Source organism: Vipera ursinii, assembly GCF_947247035.1.
Source record: "Vipera ursinii genome assembly, chromosome: Z".
Taxonomy (NCBI): Eukaryota; Metazoa; Chordata; class Lepidosauria; order Squamata; family Viperidae; genus Vipera; species Vipera ursinii.
In genome coordinates this window covers 51,808,472-51,827,605 of record NC_139517.1, presented here as the reverse complement: position 1 = coordinate 51,827,605, position 19,134 = coordinate 51,808,472, and the positions used below count along the sequence as shown (strand labels likewise).

Below are 19,134 nucleotides of genomic sequence, written 5' to 3'. Positions count from 1 at the left end.
CAGGGTTGTCACTGCGGCCCTGGTCATGTTGTTGTCCCGGTCAAACAGGGCTTACTGGCAACAGTACTGGGTCAGAGAGGTCTTCTTCGGGCTCAGGTTCTGTTGTTTGTTGGTGGGGTTGGTAGTGATGATTTGAGCTTGATGATGGGTAGTTTTCCAGGTGATCGGTCTGTGGCCATTCAGGAACCTGTTTCCTGACCTGGTCTATGTGCCGTCTGACCTGGCGACCCCCCTCCACCCCTAGTACGTAGAATAAAGGCCCGGTTTTGTCAACCACCACCCCCGGAATCCACAAATGTCTGGACCCATAGTTTCTGGCCCAGACCAAGTCACCAGAGTGTAACTCCCTAGAGGGGTTGGGTTGCTCAGTCTCCGAAGCCACTCTGTTGGGGTGCAGTCTGTCCAATTTGGTGATGAGGTGTCTGCCCCAACGGAGTTCCGCCGGGCTCTTCCCCGTTGCTGTGCAGGGTGTGGTGTGTTGGGATAATAGGAAGTCCGCCAACCTGTGATGCCACTCGCCGACGATGATGCGCCTGAGTGCGTCCTTGATCGTTCTCACCATGCGCTCTGCTTGTCCGTTAGTCGACGGGTAGAAAGGCGCGGATGTGACTGTCTAATCAGATTCTCTTTTATGAAGGCCTGAAATTCAGCAGTGGTAAATTGAGCCCTATTATCTGATACCAAGATGTCAGGCAGGCCGTGTGTGGCAAAAAGTCTCCTGAGCACTTGGATTGTTCTGGCCCTGGTCATATTGGGGACTGGCACTACCTCCAACCATTTGGAGTGGCTATCTACCGCTAATAGGAAGAGCTGTCCCTGGAATGGGCCCGCGTAGTCTATGTGGACCCTGGACCAGGGTGTGTGTGTGGCCTCCCATTTGTGGACAGGTGCTTGGGGCATCTCAGGTCTGCACCTTTGACAATTGTAACACCCGTTTACCTGCTCTTCTATTGCCTTATCTAGCCCTGGCCACCAAAGGTAACTTCTAGCTAATGCCTTCATTCGCACTATACGAGGGTGCCCCTCATGTAAGGATTTCAGGACTCTATCCCTCAGTGTGTCTGGTATGATGACCCTACTACCCCACAACAGGCATCTGTTATGGGCAGACAATTCATGTCTTCTTATGAAATAAGCCTGGAATTCCGGGCCTGGACTCTTATCTTGCCACCCTGTGAATACCCAAGACTGGACCCTGCTCAGGATTTTATCTGATGCAGTTGCTATGTCCCTAGCATGGAGAGGGCATTCCGGAAGCTCTTGGATTGTCAGTATCTGTGCAGCAGGCACCAGATCAGGTTCTGTGTTAGTCAGGGGTAGCCTACTTAACCCATCCGCATGGCCCATTTCTTTCCCTGGTTTGTGAACCAGCTTAAAGGTGTACAATGATAAGAATATGGACCACCTGAGCATCCTTGGGGAGAGAATTTGGGGGGGTTGTTTGTCCATGGTGAATAACCCTAATAGAGGCTCATGATCTGTGAATATAGTGAATTCCCTACCATAAAGTAGTCGTGGAATTTCTTGACCCCAGCCACTATTGCCAGGGCCTCCTTGTCTATCTGGGCGTAGTTCATCTCTGTCCCTGACAAGGTTCTGGATTAGTATGCGATGGGCACCTGTTCCCCATTTTCCTCTAGGTGGCTCAGTACTGCACCCACTCCATAGGGTGAAGCATCGCAAGCAATGCAGATGGGCTTTGTTTCTATGAAGTGGGTGACTGTAGACCTGCTTGAAAGTAGGGCCTTTAAGGATTGGAAGCTTTTTCATGGACATTGGTCCAGCTCCATGCAGCTTTCTTATCTAGGAGCCTGTGCAAAGGCTCAGCTATTGCTGCCTTGTGGGATAAGAAGGAATGGTTTAAGTTGAGCAGCCCAAGGAAGGCTTGCAGTTCAGCCTTGTTCTTGGGAGTGGGGGCCATCTTAATTGCCCATACTTTGGATTCTGCAGGGTGGATCCCACTGGCATCTATTTTAAACTCCAAAAACTCAGTGGATGCCACCCCAATGCTACATTTGTCCCTTTTTAATTTGAGACCTGCAGCACATAATCTGCTTAACACTGCCCTCAGTCTTTCAGCCAGTACTTCTTCTGTGTCCCCTGCAATGAGGACATCATCAAAATAAGGACATACCCCTTGAATGCCCTTGAGAGTCCACTCCATTACCTCCTGGAAGATGCCTGGTGCTACACTGACACCAAACTGCAGGCTGTTAACCTTGAAGGCTCCCTTGTGTGTTACTATTGTTTGTGCTTCTGCCGTCTCCCTGGTAACCAGCAGCTGCTGGTACGCCTGCGCGAGATCCAGCTTAGCAAAGATGGTGCCGCCTTGGAGGGAAGCGAGAACGTGGCTGACTGTTGGGACCGGGTAAGTGTGCTGGTTAAGGGCCCGATTTAATGTACATTTATAGTAGGTGCAGATCCTGACCTCCCTGTTAGCTTTGAGAGGGGTGATTATAGGGGTCTCCCACTCTCCCCCTTCTACTGGCTGTAGGACTCCCTGTTCGACTAGTTCGTCTAACTCACCTTCTATCTTGTGTTTAAGCGTGAAGGGGACTTGCCAGGGTTTAATCCTAATGGGGAGGACGCTGGGGTTTAGTTTAAAAGAGATCGGGCCCCCGGTGTACCTGCCTAGCTTGTTATTGAATACCTCTGCAAATTCTTTGCAGACGGATTTGATGCTGCTTTCCTGGGTCCTATAGATGCCTGAGATCCCTATGCCTAGTGCCTCAAACCAGTCTAGCCCAACTAGACTGGTTCTCCGGCCCTCAACCACAATAATATCCAAGTGCCCTTGGAACTTCTTAAACCGCACTGAAAGGGTGGCCTCCCCCTTGATTTTTACTGGGGTGTTTTGGAAATCGGTGAGGATAATGTTTAAGGGCCTCAATTTGACCCACTGCTTGCTCTGACCGCAAATAAGTTTAAAAGTCTCATACGATATGACTGAGACTGCAGAGCCGGAGTCAAGCTCCATTTTACAGGGAATGCCCTGTAAATGGACGTCCAATTTAATTTTGGGTTTAAGTGGCCGTCGGGCCCCGGTTCGGCAGATGGCCCTCCAGCTTTCAAAAAATCCTATACTGGTCGGTTTCTGGGCCCCAGTACCTTTCTGCGATGCGTCCTCTGGCTGCAGCTCATGGAGACCCTCTCAGAAACGGCTATGGCAGACCACTGCGATGTGGCCTGATTTTCTGCAGGCCTGACATGTGGCTGATCGAAACTTGCAGTTTGTGTGCACATGGTCTCGGCCACAGCTTGCGCATTTCGGGAAGGCTATTGCCTTCCGCTGTTTCTCCCGGCTTCCTCATTGTCCCGGCCTCCTCCAAACCTGGTCGATGCCGGTCTCTTCTGCTTCTCCGCTCCCTCCGTATGCAGCATCTTCGAGGTGGATGGATCCTCCTGGGCTGCTGGGTCAGGGGGTCGGGACCGCTTGCCACGTGCTGCCAGCCACCTCGTTGGCCAAGATCTTATCCTGAGCATCTTGGAGGGTTAAGTTGGGCCTTGCGAACAACTTCTGTTGCAGGCACTTCTCACGTAGGCTGAACACGAGCCTGTCGCACAGCCTCTCATCCAGATTGGTGAACTTGCAGAGGTGGGTGGCCTGCCGCAAGGCTGCGATGAACTCCGATGCCGATTCGCCCGGCAGTTGGACCCTCTGGACGAACTGGAACCACCAGGCCAGCTCAGACATTCGTGGCTTGAAATGCCCGTTCAGCTTCTCGGTGAGGTCTTGGAATTTTGTATTTGTATTTTGTATTTTATTAAATTTGTATACCGCCCTTCTCCCGAAGGACTCAGGGCGGTGAACAGGGCATATATAAATAGAAAATACAAAAATTAAAAGAGAATTAAACAATTGCCCAGATAAAAACAGTAACAATATAAAACCCATTAAAAACCCTAACGTCCCCCATCAGACCAGGCCAGCTTGTTCAAATAAATGGGTCTTCAGACCGCGCCGGAAGGAGCGAAGGTCCGGTGCCGTCCAGAGCTCAACCGGCAGTTGGTTCCATAAAGCCGGAGCGCCCACAGAGAAGGCCCTCCCACTGGGGGCCACCAGCCGACATTCTCTGACCGGAGGCACCCTGAGGAGGCCCTCTCTGTGGGAACGCACAGGGCGGAGGGAAGTTGATGCCGGCAGCAGGTGGTCCCCGAGGTACTCCGGACCCATGCTATGTAAGGACTTAAAGACCATAACCAAAACCTTGAATCTCACCCGGAAGACAACTGGTAACCAATGCAGCTCGCGGAGCAAAGGTGTAACATGGGAGTACCGGGAAACTCCCAAGACAACTCTCGCGGCCGTATTCTGTACCAGTTGGAGCCTCCGAGTGGTCTTCAAGGGGAGCCCCATGTAAAGAGCATTGCAGTAGTCCAGGCGAGAGGTCACGAGTGCATGAGTGACCGTACACAGGGCATCCCGGTCCAGATAGGGCCGCAACTGGCGCACCAGGCGAACCTGGGCGAAAGCCCCCCTAGTCATGGCTACTATATGGTCTTCCAGGGTAAGCCGTGAATCTAGGAGGACTCCCAAGTTGTGAGCCCTATCCACGGGGGGTAAAAACTCACCCCCCATAGAAAGAGGTGGAATATTTTGAATGTCCCGGGATGCCGGAATGCACAGCCACTCAGTCTTGTCAGGGTTGAGCTGAAGTCTGTTCCTCCCCATCCAGACCCGAACCGCCTCCAGGCAACGGGACATCACGTCGAGGGCATCACTGGGGTGGTTTGGGGTCGAAATGAAAAGCTGGGTATCATCGGCATACTGATGATACCCAACTCCAAAACCACGAATGATCTCACCCAGCGGTTTCATGTAGATGTTGAACAGGAGAGGCAAGAGGACCGACCCCTGAGGAACTCCACAAACAAGAGTCCTTGGGGTCGACCTCTGCCCCCCTGCCAACACCGACTGCGAGCGTCCCAGGAGATAGGAGGAGAACCACTGAAGAACTGTGCCTCCCACTGCCAATCCCCTGAGACGCCGCAGCAGGATACCATCGTCGATGGTATCGAAAGCCGCCGAGAGGTCTATTAGGACAAGGACAGAGGAATGTCCTCTGTCCCGGGCCCTCCAGAGATCATTCACCAGAGCGACCAATGCCATCTCCATGCTGTACCGGGGCCTGAAACCAGATTGGGACGGGTCTAGATAATCCGCTTCATCCAGAACCAGGGGGACCTGATGCGCCACCACACTCTCAACAACCTTCGCAAGAAAGCGAAGGTTGGAGACCAGACGAAAGTTATTCAACACAGCTGGATCCAGGGCAGGCTTCTTGAGGAGAGGTCTCACCACCGCCTCCTTCAAGACGGCGGGGAAATTACCCTCACTCAAAGAAGCAGATATAACTGCCTGGAACCAGCCTCGTGTCCTCTCCCGAGCTGCATAGACCAGCCAAGAAGGGCACGGGTCCAATAAACATGTGGTGGAGCTCAACCTCCCCATAATCCTGTCCACTTCCTCAGGGGTCACAGAATCAAACTCCTCCCAGATAGCATTGACAAGACCGCCTGTGTCCTGATCGTCGGACTCTCCCCAGTTGGAGTCCAGACCGGTCCGAATCTGAGCGATTTTATCCAACAGATGTTGACCAAACTCCTTGGCACAGCCCTGCAAGGGTTCCTCCCTCACCTCCTGATTAAGGAGGGAGCGGGTCACCCTAAACAGGGCGGCCGGGCAATTATCTGCGGGCCCGCTTATGCAGAGCAGGGTCACTGCTTTCAGGCCATCTTCGGTGATCTGGTTTGCCCGGAGGAAATTTTCGACCTGTCCCAGGTGAGAGTCCCACCGTTCGGGGTGACAGATGTCGAATTCTCGGGGCTGTCCAATCTGTGCCATCTCTGCGTCTGGCTCCCGTGAATCCTGCTCCACCGATGTGGCTGCTAGCGTGGTCGAGGGGGGGGGGAAGATGCCTCTTTCCTCCAGCAAGCGATGCCGTCCCCTAGTGACTTTCAGCTCTTACGGTGAAGCAGGATCCCACCTTCGTTGCCACTATTGTGTAGTGGGTTCTGGAGAGCAGGAAGGATGCTGAGACGATGAGTACAGCATGGCAGATCTTTATTCATTGGAAGTGACTGTAGTGGGGAATAGGGGGTACCTGCCCTCCTTTTATACCTGGCCAAGTGAGCAGCCGGCCAATCGATTTGAATCTCTGTTTCCCGTCGAAACTGGGTTCCTGCCAAAAGTCCAATGCCCCCTGGTGGTGACTGCTATGAACGTGTGTCTGTGTTTCCTTCACCTGGATACATAACATGCTGTACATGAGGCTGTCCTTGAAGAGTGTTCAGAAGCTACAGCTGGTGCAGAACTTGGCAGCAGAGGCAATTTTTGGGCCTCAAAAAATGGTCCCTGTAACATTACTGCTCCACGAGCTGCATTGTTAACTGGTCTGCTTCCAGGTGCAATTCAAGGTATTAGTAACCTCAAGTAACCTGGAGCTATAAAATGAAAGGTATTAGTAATCACCTTTAAAGCCCTTCATTTTATAGCTCCAGGTTACTTGAGGAACTGTTTCACCCCACTGAGATTTGCACGTCCCACTGGCGTCAGCAGAGGTGGCATGCTGCAGGCCCCATCAGCCCGATTATTCCGGCTGGAAGGGTCCAGGAGCAGGGGATTCTCTTCGGTTTCTCCTGCCCTATGGAACTCCTTGCCCCTGATGTGAGGTTGGTCTCAACCCTATTCTTTTGTAAGGGCCTAAACACCTGGCTCTGCTAATTGGCCTGGGGCCCCAATGAGGGAACAGTACAGTGTTTGATCAAGTAACAACAGATCCCATCTCCCCCATTCTGCCCCCGAATTCCCTACATGTCCTTGAGTTTAATCTCTAGTTTTAATTTATTCAGGTGAGATGAAACTCATGACTGGAATGTACTGATGGAAGGATATAATAAACTATTCAAAAGAAACAGACCTAAAAAAAGAAGAGGTGGAGTTGCACTGTATATCAAAGATTACTGTACCCCCACGGAAATGCACAAAACCAAGGACGAAAACCTCCTAGAATATATATAGATCAATATAAAAGGGGGAATATTACATTACTATAGGCATATACTACAGGCCACCCAACCAAGCAGAAGAAATAGAGGAACCTTTTGCTAACCAGTTAACAAATGTATGTAGAAAATACATAATAGTAATGGGGACTACCTACTAACAACTTTGCCAGACAAAAGGTACTAGAGGGACAACTATACTGAACTTAATTCTTACTAATAGAGAAGAAGTGAACAAGGGAATTGAAGTGGCCAGAACTTTGGGAAAGAGTGACCATGTCATATTGGAATTCAATATAATGCAAATACAAACAATAGAACATAATCCAGCCAATGTCTTAAACTTTAAGAGAGTTGATTTTAACAAACTCAGAATCTACAGTGAGTCCAGAAAACTATAGACTAATCAGCCTGACATCAATACCTGGGAAAAATAAGCAGTGCATTTGGATCTGTAAATGAACAAGATGATTACTAGAAGCCAGCATGGATTTGTCAAAAACAAATCATAGCAGAAAAACCATATTGCCTTCTCTGACTAAGTGGACTAGCAAAATGTTCTGGAGAGTTTACTTAGACTTCAATAAGGCAAAGGGAGAAGGATACACAGTACCACCACCAGATGGATTTGCAATTGGCTGACAAACGACAGTCAGCATGTCCTAAATCTAACTTCATCTACATGGAGGAAAGCATGCAGTGGGGTACCTCAAGGTTCTTTCTTAGGCCAAGTACTCTTCAACATCTTCATAAGTGATCTAGATCAGGAGTCCCCAACACTCAAGCTGGGGCCGACTACTGGGCCGTGAGCTTTCGGTACTGGGCCACACAAGTGGTGGGAAAGTGCATGTGCATGCGCTCCATTTGCATGAATGGTGGATGCACGTCTGTTGCTCATGCAAGTGGAGTTGCGTGCATACGTGCATGTGCCTACTGCACATGTGGAACCATCCTCTCCTCCCTCCTGCTCGTCTGCAAAGCTGAAAAGGCTGGGGAACTTTGATCTAGATGAGGGGATAGAAGGGGAACTCATTAAATTTGAAGACAACACCAAGTTGGGGGGAACATCTAATAATTTAGAAAATAGATTCAAGATCCAGAAGGATCTTGGTAGACTTGAACACTGGGCTCTATTCAAGAAATGCAATTCAGTGATGAGAAAAATAAGGTTCTGTGTGCACAAGTATTAGGCAAGTGAGTATTTTTGGCCATATCATCATTTTCATGTGTATTTTCCACCTCCAAGCTGTATAAACTTGAATGCTTAGTGGATATAAACATATCAGGTGGTGTGTATTTGTGTAATAAGGGAGGGTAGGGCCTAAGGAGATCAACACCCTATATCAAGGTGTGTATAATTATTAGGCAGCTTCTTTTCCTCAGGCAAAATGGGCCAAAAGAGATTTAACTGACTCTGAAAAGTCAAAAATTGTAAAAAGACTTTCAGAGGGATGCAGCACTCTTGAAATTGTTAAGATATTGGGGAGTGATCACAGAACCATCAAACATTTTGTTGCAAATAGTCAACAGAGTCGCAAAAAACATGTTGAGGAAAAAAAGATACACATTAACTGCCAAAGAGTTGAGAAGAATCAAACGTGAAGCTACCAGGAACCCATTATCCTCCAGTACTATCGTATTCCAGAACTGCAACCTACCTGGGATGCACAGAAGTACAAGGTGCTCAGAGACATGGCCAAGGTAAGGAAGGCTGAAACGTAACCACCACTGAATAAGGCACATAAGTTGAAATGGGAAGACTGGGCCAAGAAATACCTGAAGACAGATTTTTCAAAGGTTTTATGGACCCTTGACGGACCAGATGGATGGACCCATGGGTGGCTCAGTAATAGGCACAGAGCACTTTGATTCAGATGCCAGCAAGGTAGAGGTGGGGTACTGGTATGGGCTAGTTGGACCTTTTCGGGTTGAAGATGGACTCAAAATCAACTCCCAAACCTACTGCCAGTTTTTAGAAGACTTTCTTCCAGCAGTGGTACAGCCAGTAAAGGCCTTAAAGATGAAAGAATGACATAGTCCTCTTCCTCATCTGACCTAAACCTTATTGAGAACTTGTGGGATCTTCTTAAATGGGAGATTTACAATGAAGGAAAATAGTACACCTCTTCTTAAATGGGAGATTTACAATGAAGGAAAATAGTACACCTCTTTGAACAGTGTGTAGGAGGCTGTGGTTGCTGCTGCACAAAACGTTGATTATCAACAGATCAAGGAACTGACAGACTCCATGAATGAAAGGGTTATGACTGTTAATGAAAAGAAGGGTGGCTATGCTGGTCACTGATTTGTTTGAAATGTCAGAAATGTTTATTTGTACCTTCTGAGTTTGTTATTCTCACTTTAGCAGATGCAAATAAACAAATGAGATGGGCAAGTTTTCATTTTTCATTTAGCTGAATGATCATTCTGCCCACTAGTAGTTGCCCAATAATTGTGCACACATATTCTCCTGGGAAGGCCAAAACCTTTTATTTTCATAAATATTCAGATTTGAGGTATATTAACATTTTGGATTGACTGACAGCATTGTAGTTGTTCAATAAGAAAATTAATCCTCCAAAATACAACTTGCCTAATAATTGTGTGCCCAGTGTACAGGCAAGAATAACTAAATGCACACATATAGTATATGTAGTACCTGGCCCAACAGTAGAAACTGTGAGAAGGATCTAGATGTCCTAGTAGATCACAATTTAAATATGAGCCAGCAAGGTGCTGCAACTGCCAAAAAAGCTAATGAAGTCCTAGGTTGCATCAACACAGGGATATCACTTGAAGTGATAATACTGGTTTACACTGCACTGGTGAAACCACACTTGGAATACTGTGTCCAGTTCTGGCTTACCCTGATACAAAAAAGATATTGAGACCATAGAAAGAGTACAGAAAAGTAACCAAGATGATAAAGGATCCACAAGGTGAACAATATGATGAACAATTGATGGAACTGGATATATGTAGTCTAATGAATGGAAGGATTAGGGATGATATGATAGTGGTCTTCCAATATTTGAGGTGTGTCACAGAGAAGAGATCAATCTACTGTATTGTCCAAAGCACCTGAAGAAGGACAAGTAACAGATGGAAAATTAAAGAGATCCAACCTCTAACTAAGGATATTTTTTTCAACAATGAGAATACCTAATCAATGGAACAGCTTACCTCTGGAAGTTGTGGATGCTCCATTACTGGAGGTTTTCAAAAGACTATATAAGTATTTGTCTGGAATGGTATAGGGTCTCCTGCCTGAGGAGGGAATTGGACTAGAAGACTTTCAATGTCCCTTCCATCCCTATTATTCTATGTTCTAATTAGACCTGAATGAGTTCTACATCAAGACATATCAAGCTTCAATATGTTAAAAGAATCCTGATGCCTGTCTACAAATGCAATCCCATAATAAAAAATTTCCAGATATTAAGTTTCATGGCACAGAGTAAACACCACAAAATCAGCAAATAAAATAAAAATAATGCCTATCAGAATATACAGGTACAGGTAGTCCTCACTATATAACTCCTCTGTTCAGTAACAATTCAAAGTTATGACAGCACTGAAAAAGTAACTTTATAATCAGTTTTACACAACCATCAATTTTTATGACTGTTGCAGCATCCCAAGGTCATTTGATCATCTACATGCTTCAAAGCCACCTTCCAGTAAGCAGTCAATGGAGAACCTGGCAGTAAAATTGCAAGTTACAATACCTGATTTAATGACTGTGGCAGATTGTAAGTCTATTGGGATCACACATCTTGCTTAACAACTGTGTCACTTGGTAATAGATTTGCCAATCCCAACTGTAGTTGTTAAATGAGGACTATCTGCAACAAGAGTTGATCCCATTCCAATAACACAGTAGAACACTTGGGCCTAAACAGAGCCTATTACACTGGTCTAAAAGGAGAAAGCCTCGGAAATGAAAGTAGCTCAATTTTACCAGAATTGGGTCCCTAATAAAGAAAAAGTAAGACCTGTGTATTAATTGGCTCATTTCCAAGATACAGCTTCAGTGAAAATTTCATCAAAATAATTCAAAATTATGAGCGGGATGTGCGATTATGCTTCATAACTTTTCTGCAAACTGTGATATAGCAATGAGAATGGTGCCACACCAATCATTATAAAATTATCTTTTTATTGATACCAATAACATAACTTTCCATTCATTTGATTTTTCATGTAACATTTTCATGCTTTTTGCATGAAAAACTGACAAGTTTTAACATCAGATTAAATGACAAGATTCCATCTTTATTTGGTATCTAAGCACATTGCTAAGCACATTGATTCGTGCTTTAAATTGTAAGCTGCCCTGAGTCTTCGGAGAAGGGCGGCATATAAATGGGATTAAAATAAATAAATAAAATAAAATAAACTGCGCTTTTTGGTTTTTCTCTTAGTGAACTGCAGTAGAATCATCCCTGGGGAGATTCCAGCAGTGAGGGACTCCATCTCCCTTGGTATTTTTTCTCCATGCCTGTAATATACTGGTGGAATCTCTCCCCATGATCATCACTCACTGCCCCAAAGTTCAAAGGAAAATAGTCTAAATGTGAGTGTAAGAAATAAATTCTGTGACATATTTGCACCAAGTGCTTTATAGGACCTAAGTACATTTTCCATTTTTTTTCCATAGTCATCTGCCTTGCTGTTCCCGAGAAACTCTGTTGCCACGGACTTGAAGGCTTCCCATGCCTTCTTTTCCTTGCCACAGAACAATCAAATTTGTCATCTCAGAGAAGTTCTTGAATCTGTGGACTGACAAAAAGACGCCTTCAGTGATTTTGGCTTCATTAAGTCTTAGAAACTTTTCATAGATATTGGAAACCTAGTTTTGTTTTGTCCATAGCCTTTACAAAGTTCTGAGGTGCTGACACCACTCTGCAAGAGCTTCCACTGTTGTAATCTGGAGTCCAGTAGCTCTGCCTTACTGTTAGGCGATTCCAAATCCTTGACCAGGTCATTTAATTCGCCCTGTGAAATTAGATGTGGTTCAGGAGGAGCATACGGTGGGCTGAAATTTGGGTCTGCTAACATTGACGGCCGTGGATCAGCTGCTTCCTGCTCATCATGAATCTACAGGGGATGTTCCTCTGTCCTAGTCCTATTAGACCTCTCAGCGGCTTTTGATACCATCAACCATGGTATCCTACTGCGGCGTCTCAGGGGGTTGGGAGTGGGAGGCACTGTTTTACAGTGGTTCTCCTCCTATCTCCTGGGCCGCTCGCAGTTGGTGTTGACGGGAGGGCAGAGGTCCGCCCCGAGATCTCTCGTTTGTGGAGTTCCTCAGGGTTCGGTCCTCTCTCCCCTCATGTTCAACATCTATATGAAGCCGCTGGGCGAGCTCATTTGTGGTTTTGGGGTTGGGTATCATCAGTATGCTGATGATACCCAACTTTTTCTTTCCACTCCGAACCAACCCAGTGATGCCCTTGACGTGATGTCCCGTTGCCTGGAGGCGGTCCAGGTTTGGATGGGGAGAAACAGGCTTCGTCTCAACCCTGCCAAGACTGAGTGGCTGTACGTACCGGCATCTCGGGTTAACCAGTTTGTTCCATCATTAAGAATGGGGGGGTGAGGTGTTACCCCACGTTGATAGGGCTCACAACTTGGGTGTCCTCCTGGACTCACGGCTCAACTTTGAAGATCATCGTCTCTTGCGGCTCCCAGCCGCCCGGTGCGCGCGCACCTCTTCCAACGGGCAGTGGTGCGCGCGCACCTCTCCAAATGGAGAGTGGCACCGCCCATTTGGAGATGTGCACGCGCACCTTCCCGAATGGGCAGAGGTGCGCGTGCACCTCCCCAAACCTTTGGAGAGGTGCGCGCGTACCTCCGCGCGAATGGGCAGCGGTGCCGCTCTTTGAGGAAGCTGCCGCGGCCCGTCTGTGAAGCTGCCGAAAGCGGCAGCTTAGCAGACGGGCCGCGGCAGCTTCCTCAAAGAGCGGCGCCCCTGCCCATTCCGAGAGGTGCGCGCGCACCTCTCCGAACGACCGGAGTTGCGCGCGCACCTCCCCAAACCTCTTTGAGGAAGCTTTCGGCAGCTTCCTCAAAGAGCGGCGCCGCTGCCCCTTCGCACGGAGGTACGCGCGCACCTCCCCAAAGGTTTGGGGAGGTGCGCGCGCAACTCCGGTCGTTCGGAGAGGTGCGCGCGCACCTCTCGGAATGGGCAGGGGCGCCTCTCTTTTTGAGGAAGCTGAGACGGGCCGCGGCAGCTTCCTCAAAGAGCGGCACCGCTGCCCCTTCACGCGGAGGTACGCGCGCACCTCCCCAAAGGTTTGGGGAGGTGCGCGCGCAACTCCGGTCGTTCGGAGAGGTGCGCGCGCACCTCTCGGAATGGGCAGGGGCGCCTCTCTTTTTGAGGAAGCTGAGACGGGCCGCGGCAGCTTCCTCAAAGAGCGGCACCGCTGCCCATTCGCGCGGAGGTACGCGCGCACCTCCGGTCGTTCGAAGAGGCGCGCGCGCACCTCTCGGAATGGGCAGGGGCGCCGCTCTTTGAGGAAGCTGCCATGGCCCGTCTGCAAAGCTGCCGAAAGCGGCAGCTTTGCAGACGGGCCGTCGCGCAACCGGGAACCGGTTCCATCTCATTTTTAAAAAAATGGCAGCCGCGTGCGTCCACGCATGCGCAAAAAACCTTTTTGCGCATGCGCGTGCATGGACACACGCACGCGGCTCCCTTTTTTTAATTTGTGATGGAACCGGTTCCCAGTGGCTCTTTTTCTTTTTTAGGTTGCCGACCCCTGATATAGGAGGATCATATAGGAGCCGTGACCAGGGGGGCTTTTGCCCAGGCTCGCCTGGTGTGCCAGTTGCAGCCCTATCTGGACCGAGATGCCCTACGCACAGTCACCCATGCTCTCGTGACCTCCTGGTTAGACTACTGCAATGCTCTCTACATGGGGCTGCCCTTGAGGACCACTCGGAGGCTTCAACTGGTGCAGAATGCAGCTGCGCCGGTTGCGATGGGAGTTCCCCGATACTCCTGTGTAGCATTGGCTTCCGGTTGCCTTCCGAGTGAGATTCAAGGTGCTGGTGACGACCTATAAAGCCCTAAATGGCTTGGGTCCAGATTATCTGAGGGAACACCTGCTGCCAGCATCAACTTCCCATCGTCCTGTGCGCTCCCACAGGGAGGGTCTTCTTAGGGTACCGCCAGTAAAGGATTGCCGGCAGGTGACTCCCAGAGAGAGGGCTTTCTCTGTGGGTGCGCCTGCCCTCTGGAACCAACTTCTAATGGAACTTAGGACTGCCTCCGACCTCTACTCATTCCGCCGGGACCTGAAAACTTGGCTCTTTGAGCTGTCAGGCCTAGACTGAGGGGTTTTAATGTTTTAACTTTTTTAATTTTGGGCCCTAAATTTAATTGTTTTAACTGTTTTAATTTTTTTAACTTTTGTATGGTATGATTTTAATTGCCCTGTAAACCGCCCTGAGTCCTACGGGAATAGGGCGGTATATAAGTTAAATAAATAATAATAATAATTCTGGTGGGTCTGGAATTGGCAAATCCTCAACAGGGAGTACAGGACAGTGCAGGTGGAATGTTTGCATATTTCATAGTCCACTTTTTTTCTTGAGATCCCTCTTGCAATTGGGAGAACTGTGCAAAAATAGCAATCGCTACTATGATTGGTAGGTTTCCTCCAACCTACCAATCACAGTAGCAATTGCTATTTTTGAGATGCAAATGTAACCTTACCACAAATGTAGCAGAGGTTATCTGTGTGCTTTACAGTTTCAAGGCAACTTGGCTTCTGAGGTAAAATATCCTGCAACTGTTCCTTGGAAATGTTAGGCAATGACATTTTCACAAGCCACCAGATGTCCAAGAGAAATGTATCTTGCAATTAAAGAATAAATTAGTTAGGTAATAATCTTTAGTCTCAAAGTGAAGACAAATTTATACACTTCCATGTGGTACCATTTTCATTGTTCTACCTACTTTGTTGAGAAGTTATGAGGCATCATGATCATTAGACACCTCCCTCCCTTTTAGGCAAATATACTCGCCTAGGTATAAATCTTTATTGTGAAATATCTTGAAAACTTCAGCTAACCAGCACCTTTATCACCTGCTTTCTAATTCATCTAATCAAAATATTTAAGAATTAACACATTTTATCTTGGAGGGCGTTAATTTCCCAGAACAGTTCTGATAATGTAATGTCCAAAGTGCTCTCCACAGTTTCATTCTCTCCCTGAGGTTACTGCTTAGGCCAGGGGTCAGCAACCTGAAACAGTGAAAGAGCCACTCAGAACCGGTTCCCTCACAAAAGGAAAAACTGGGAGCCGCAAAAAATGTGTGCACATGCGCGTACATACGTACATGCGCAGAACAGGATTTGACTGAAGAGTGGAGCCAAGGCGAGATATGCACCTACCCTGCATATTTGAATTGATTGGTTGAACTTTTTTAGTCCCACTTTTTTTGGGGGGGACTGCACATGGCAGAGGACTGGGAGCCGCAGGAGATGGCTGAAAGAGCCACATGCGGCTCTGGAGCCGCAGGTTGCAGACCTGTAGCTTAGGTAGTCTATAAGAGGCATACTATTCTATTGTCAAATATTGAAGTGTTTTGAGCAAAGATTTACTGTTTTTAATTGTTTTAGATGGATTCCTGTATCTCTAACATGTAATTTTAAATCGGAGTGTGCAAAGAAATCTCAACATTGATGATTAAAAAAAATGTTTAGAACAGGCATGTCAAACTCACGATGTCATGTGACATCACGCAACATATCAGGACTTTTCCCCCATTCTCAGCAATGGAGTGGGCGCAGTTTCGGCATGATGCATCCGGCCTGTGGGCTGGCAGTTTGACATGCCTGGTTTAGAAAATTCTTATGGCAATGCATGCATACGCACACATTCATATATACAGAAGTTTAGAATAACCAATTACAATATGTTGATTGAACTGATAATAAACACAATTTATATTTAGATAACAGCAACCAGTTTAAAAAATAAGTTGTTTTCAAGCTTATGAGCATTTTTTAATGTATCAGTATAAGTATGTGATCTATTCTCCATACAAGTCTACACAACTAAGGAGAATCCAATTAAACAAATGAATTTAAAACATTATACATGTTTGTTTATTGAGGAAAATTATCCAAAACTATCAGTGATGCCAAATGTATGTGAAACTCTAGAATTATCAGCACATTTGAAGGGAAAATTAATCAAGTGTTTCAACTGAGAAAATAATCAAATCCTGTGGGACACTAGTTACTGAAAGCAACAGGTCACATACTTTTGCTATACACAAATATGTAGCTATAGATAAATTTCCTCAATAATTTTTTTAACTAATTTATTCAATTTGGTTCTTTTTATCAAGTTTAAGGTCCTGTGTGATCACAATTTAGGTCATATTTATGCAGGAATATTGGAATTTTAAAAGAGTTCACAATTTTAAACTATATTTTTCAGCATGAAGAGATGTTTTACTTCTCACATCTTTTACTTTTTCACACAATTATTTCTTTATCTAATCCACCATTCTTCAATTCTGCTAAACACAGAACATAATATTTCTTTTTCAGCTCAATTAGAGCACTTGGACTTTAAGTAGCATGTTGAGATCACATTCTTACTTTGGCAATATCCAAGACAAAAAATATTTAATTGAAAAATATCCATCTATTTAATAGTTTTCCCCTACTACATTAAAATGATAGCTTGAGACAACTTTTAAATGATTTGTGGGGGATCTCAGGTTTTCAAGGGCCACGTATGGCTCCTAGGACTTAATTGTACACACTTGTTCTAAACAACAGATATTGCAAACTGACAAGGGGGAACTTTTAACCTTTATGTCACATCTGTTAACTCCCCAGAAAAACAGAATAATATTAAGACTATCCTTTCATTCTTAAAATTTCAACAGCAACCCACAATTCTCTGTAACCCAGTGGGCAGAAAGGAGGAGAAAAAGAGGAAAAAAGCAATCAATACTATTAGCAGAGGGAGTTCCCATCTCTCATGTATTCATTCATATACATGCACAACCTAGTTCTCCATCTATATCTCAACATAGTTGTGTTGTTATTCACGCAATTTAATATTGCATGCACAGACATGTTTACTAAGTGATTTTCTAATAACCTGAGTAGACAATGTTAAATTGATGAACTCAATTGTATAGAAATTAATTTTAATGAATTTCATTTAACACATTCAGTTTGATGAGAATGATTGGTATATAGCTTATTGTAATTTAAGAAAAACTGATTTGTCAAACATACAGGTATAAGAATGATTCTTTTTTAGAAAGAGGAGACAAAACAGGATTTTGATTCTGAATTTTATTTTTAGCAGGATGCATTACTAATGGAAGATGTCACCATAAGAAAATAATATCCATGTTCCTCACCTGAAATAGAAGCTAGATATATATTAATGACATGTCACTATCAAAACTGTAAGACATTACCCACCCTTATGGAGGATAGAAGGATAATAATATTAGGTTTTTGTTATGTGCTATTGAGTAAGAAATTATACAAATTTAAGGTATAAATATGAAGAACTGGTATATAATCTGAATTTAAAGTTCTTAAATCAAGTTAAAAGTTGTCAACTTTAATAATTAGGTCTATCAGAATCATCATGTTCCAATGTCCTGAGGGAAAAAAGTAAACAAATTTATGGCATTCAACCAACATTTATTCAAAAGTACAACTACTAGAATATTTACCATAGATAATGCTTGCTAAATAACCTATCATCTTAAAGCTTTATATGTAGTTGACTTATGACAGTTCATTTTGTAATTGTTTGAAGTTATGATAGCACTGAAAAAAGTGATCTATGATCAGTCCTTGCGCTTATCACTGTCACAATGCCACCACAGCCACTTCATCGTGATTCAGGTGCTTGGCAACCATCACACATTTATGACTGTTGCAGTGCCTTGTGGCAATCTATAATTGCCATTTGCAACCTGCTAGCTGGGTTCCCACCAGCAAAGTGAATGGGGAAGCCAGAAGACAAGGTCACAATTTGTGGTCACATGATCTCTCACTTAACAACCAAGGTGATTTGCTGACCATGGCAAGACCATAGCAAAAAAGACTGTAAAATCAGGGGCAGTCATGTGATGCCTCACTTTATGACATACAGCTTAACAATGAATTTTCTGATCCCCATTGTGGTCCTAATAGCTTTTTTCTAGGTAGAATTTTGAAGTTAATAAGTATGACTTTTATACTTTTGTTTTAAAAAATTCAATTTTAAACACTTAAAGCTTACTTCTAAGTTGAAAAAAAATGAACTTAGACTTCTACAAAGCATGCAGATAATCTAGCATTAAATTTCATCTCACAAAAGGCTGATAAAGTATATTTGTAATTTTTAAAAAATAGCAATGCAACTACAAATTGCCAAAGGAAACATAAGAATAATACAATTATCAATGCAAATAGCAGGGAGAGAAGTTTGAAAACATGTTCCCCCATTTTGGGGGAAGTTGGCAAAGCCTTAAACTTAATCCCACTGAATTCACCGGGACAGTTCTGACGGGTCATGTACAAATTGCAGTGAGAGTTCCATCAGATTAAAAAAATGCATCAATATTAGAAAGAAAGAGATCTGTTAATGTCAAGTTTGATATTAAGTCCCAAAGAATATGTGATATTTGATAACAAAACAAATGCTTCGCCCAACATTTTTTCCACAGTAAATGTATGCGCTTTACTGTTTAATACTTCAGAAGAGTTAAAACCACCTATTATGAGAAAGCTGAAGTATCTTATGATCTAAACACATTCTGTGAGGAAAAGCAAACATAGTGAAGAATATTAACTAGGGGGAAAAAAGCTGGGGAAAAGAACTACCACAATAAATCACGCACTTCCAATGTTTGTTCTTTCTCTGACAGGATTTCTTTTTGGAATCGTAAGAAATCTGATAACATCCGATTTAGTTGTTTTCTATCATCAATTTCAGCTGCCAACCTGCCATTGTAATCCGCCAGCAACATACATGCATCATCTACCATCTTGGAAAGCTGTTCTCCTGATTCTTTGTCTGCAAAGTGAGCAAAAATATATTTAAAATTCACATTATAAATTATCCAATTAAGTATAATATTCTGATACTACA

At 45.1% G+C, this 19,134-nt stretch overlaps 1 protein-coding gene across 1 annotated transcript in view; it reads right to left on the bottom strand.

The window, feature by feature from the left end:
- Positions 1-19,134, bottom strand: part of RPRD1A (regulation of nuclear pre-mRNA domain containing 1A) — a 103,819-nt gene that overhangs the window by 37,389 nt on the left and 47,296 nt on the right. The window contains exon 6 of the mRNA XM_083377163.1: positions 18,884-19,059. Coding sequence (XP_083233289.1) covers positions 18,884-19,059 — 176 coding nt within the window. The remainder of the gene's footprint in view (positions 1-18,883; positions 19,060-19,134) is intronic.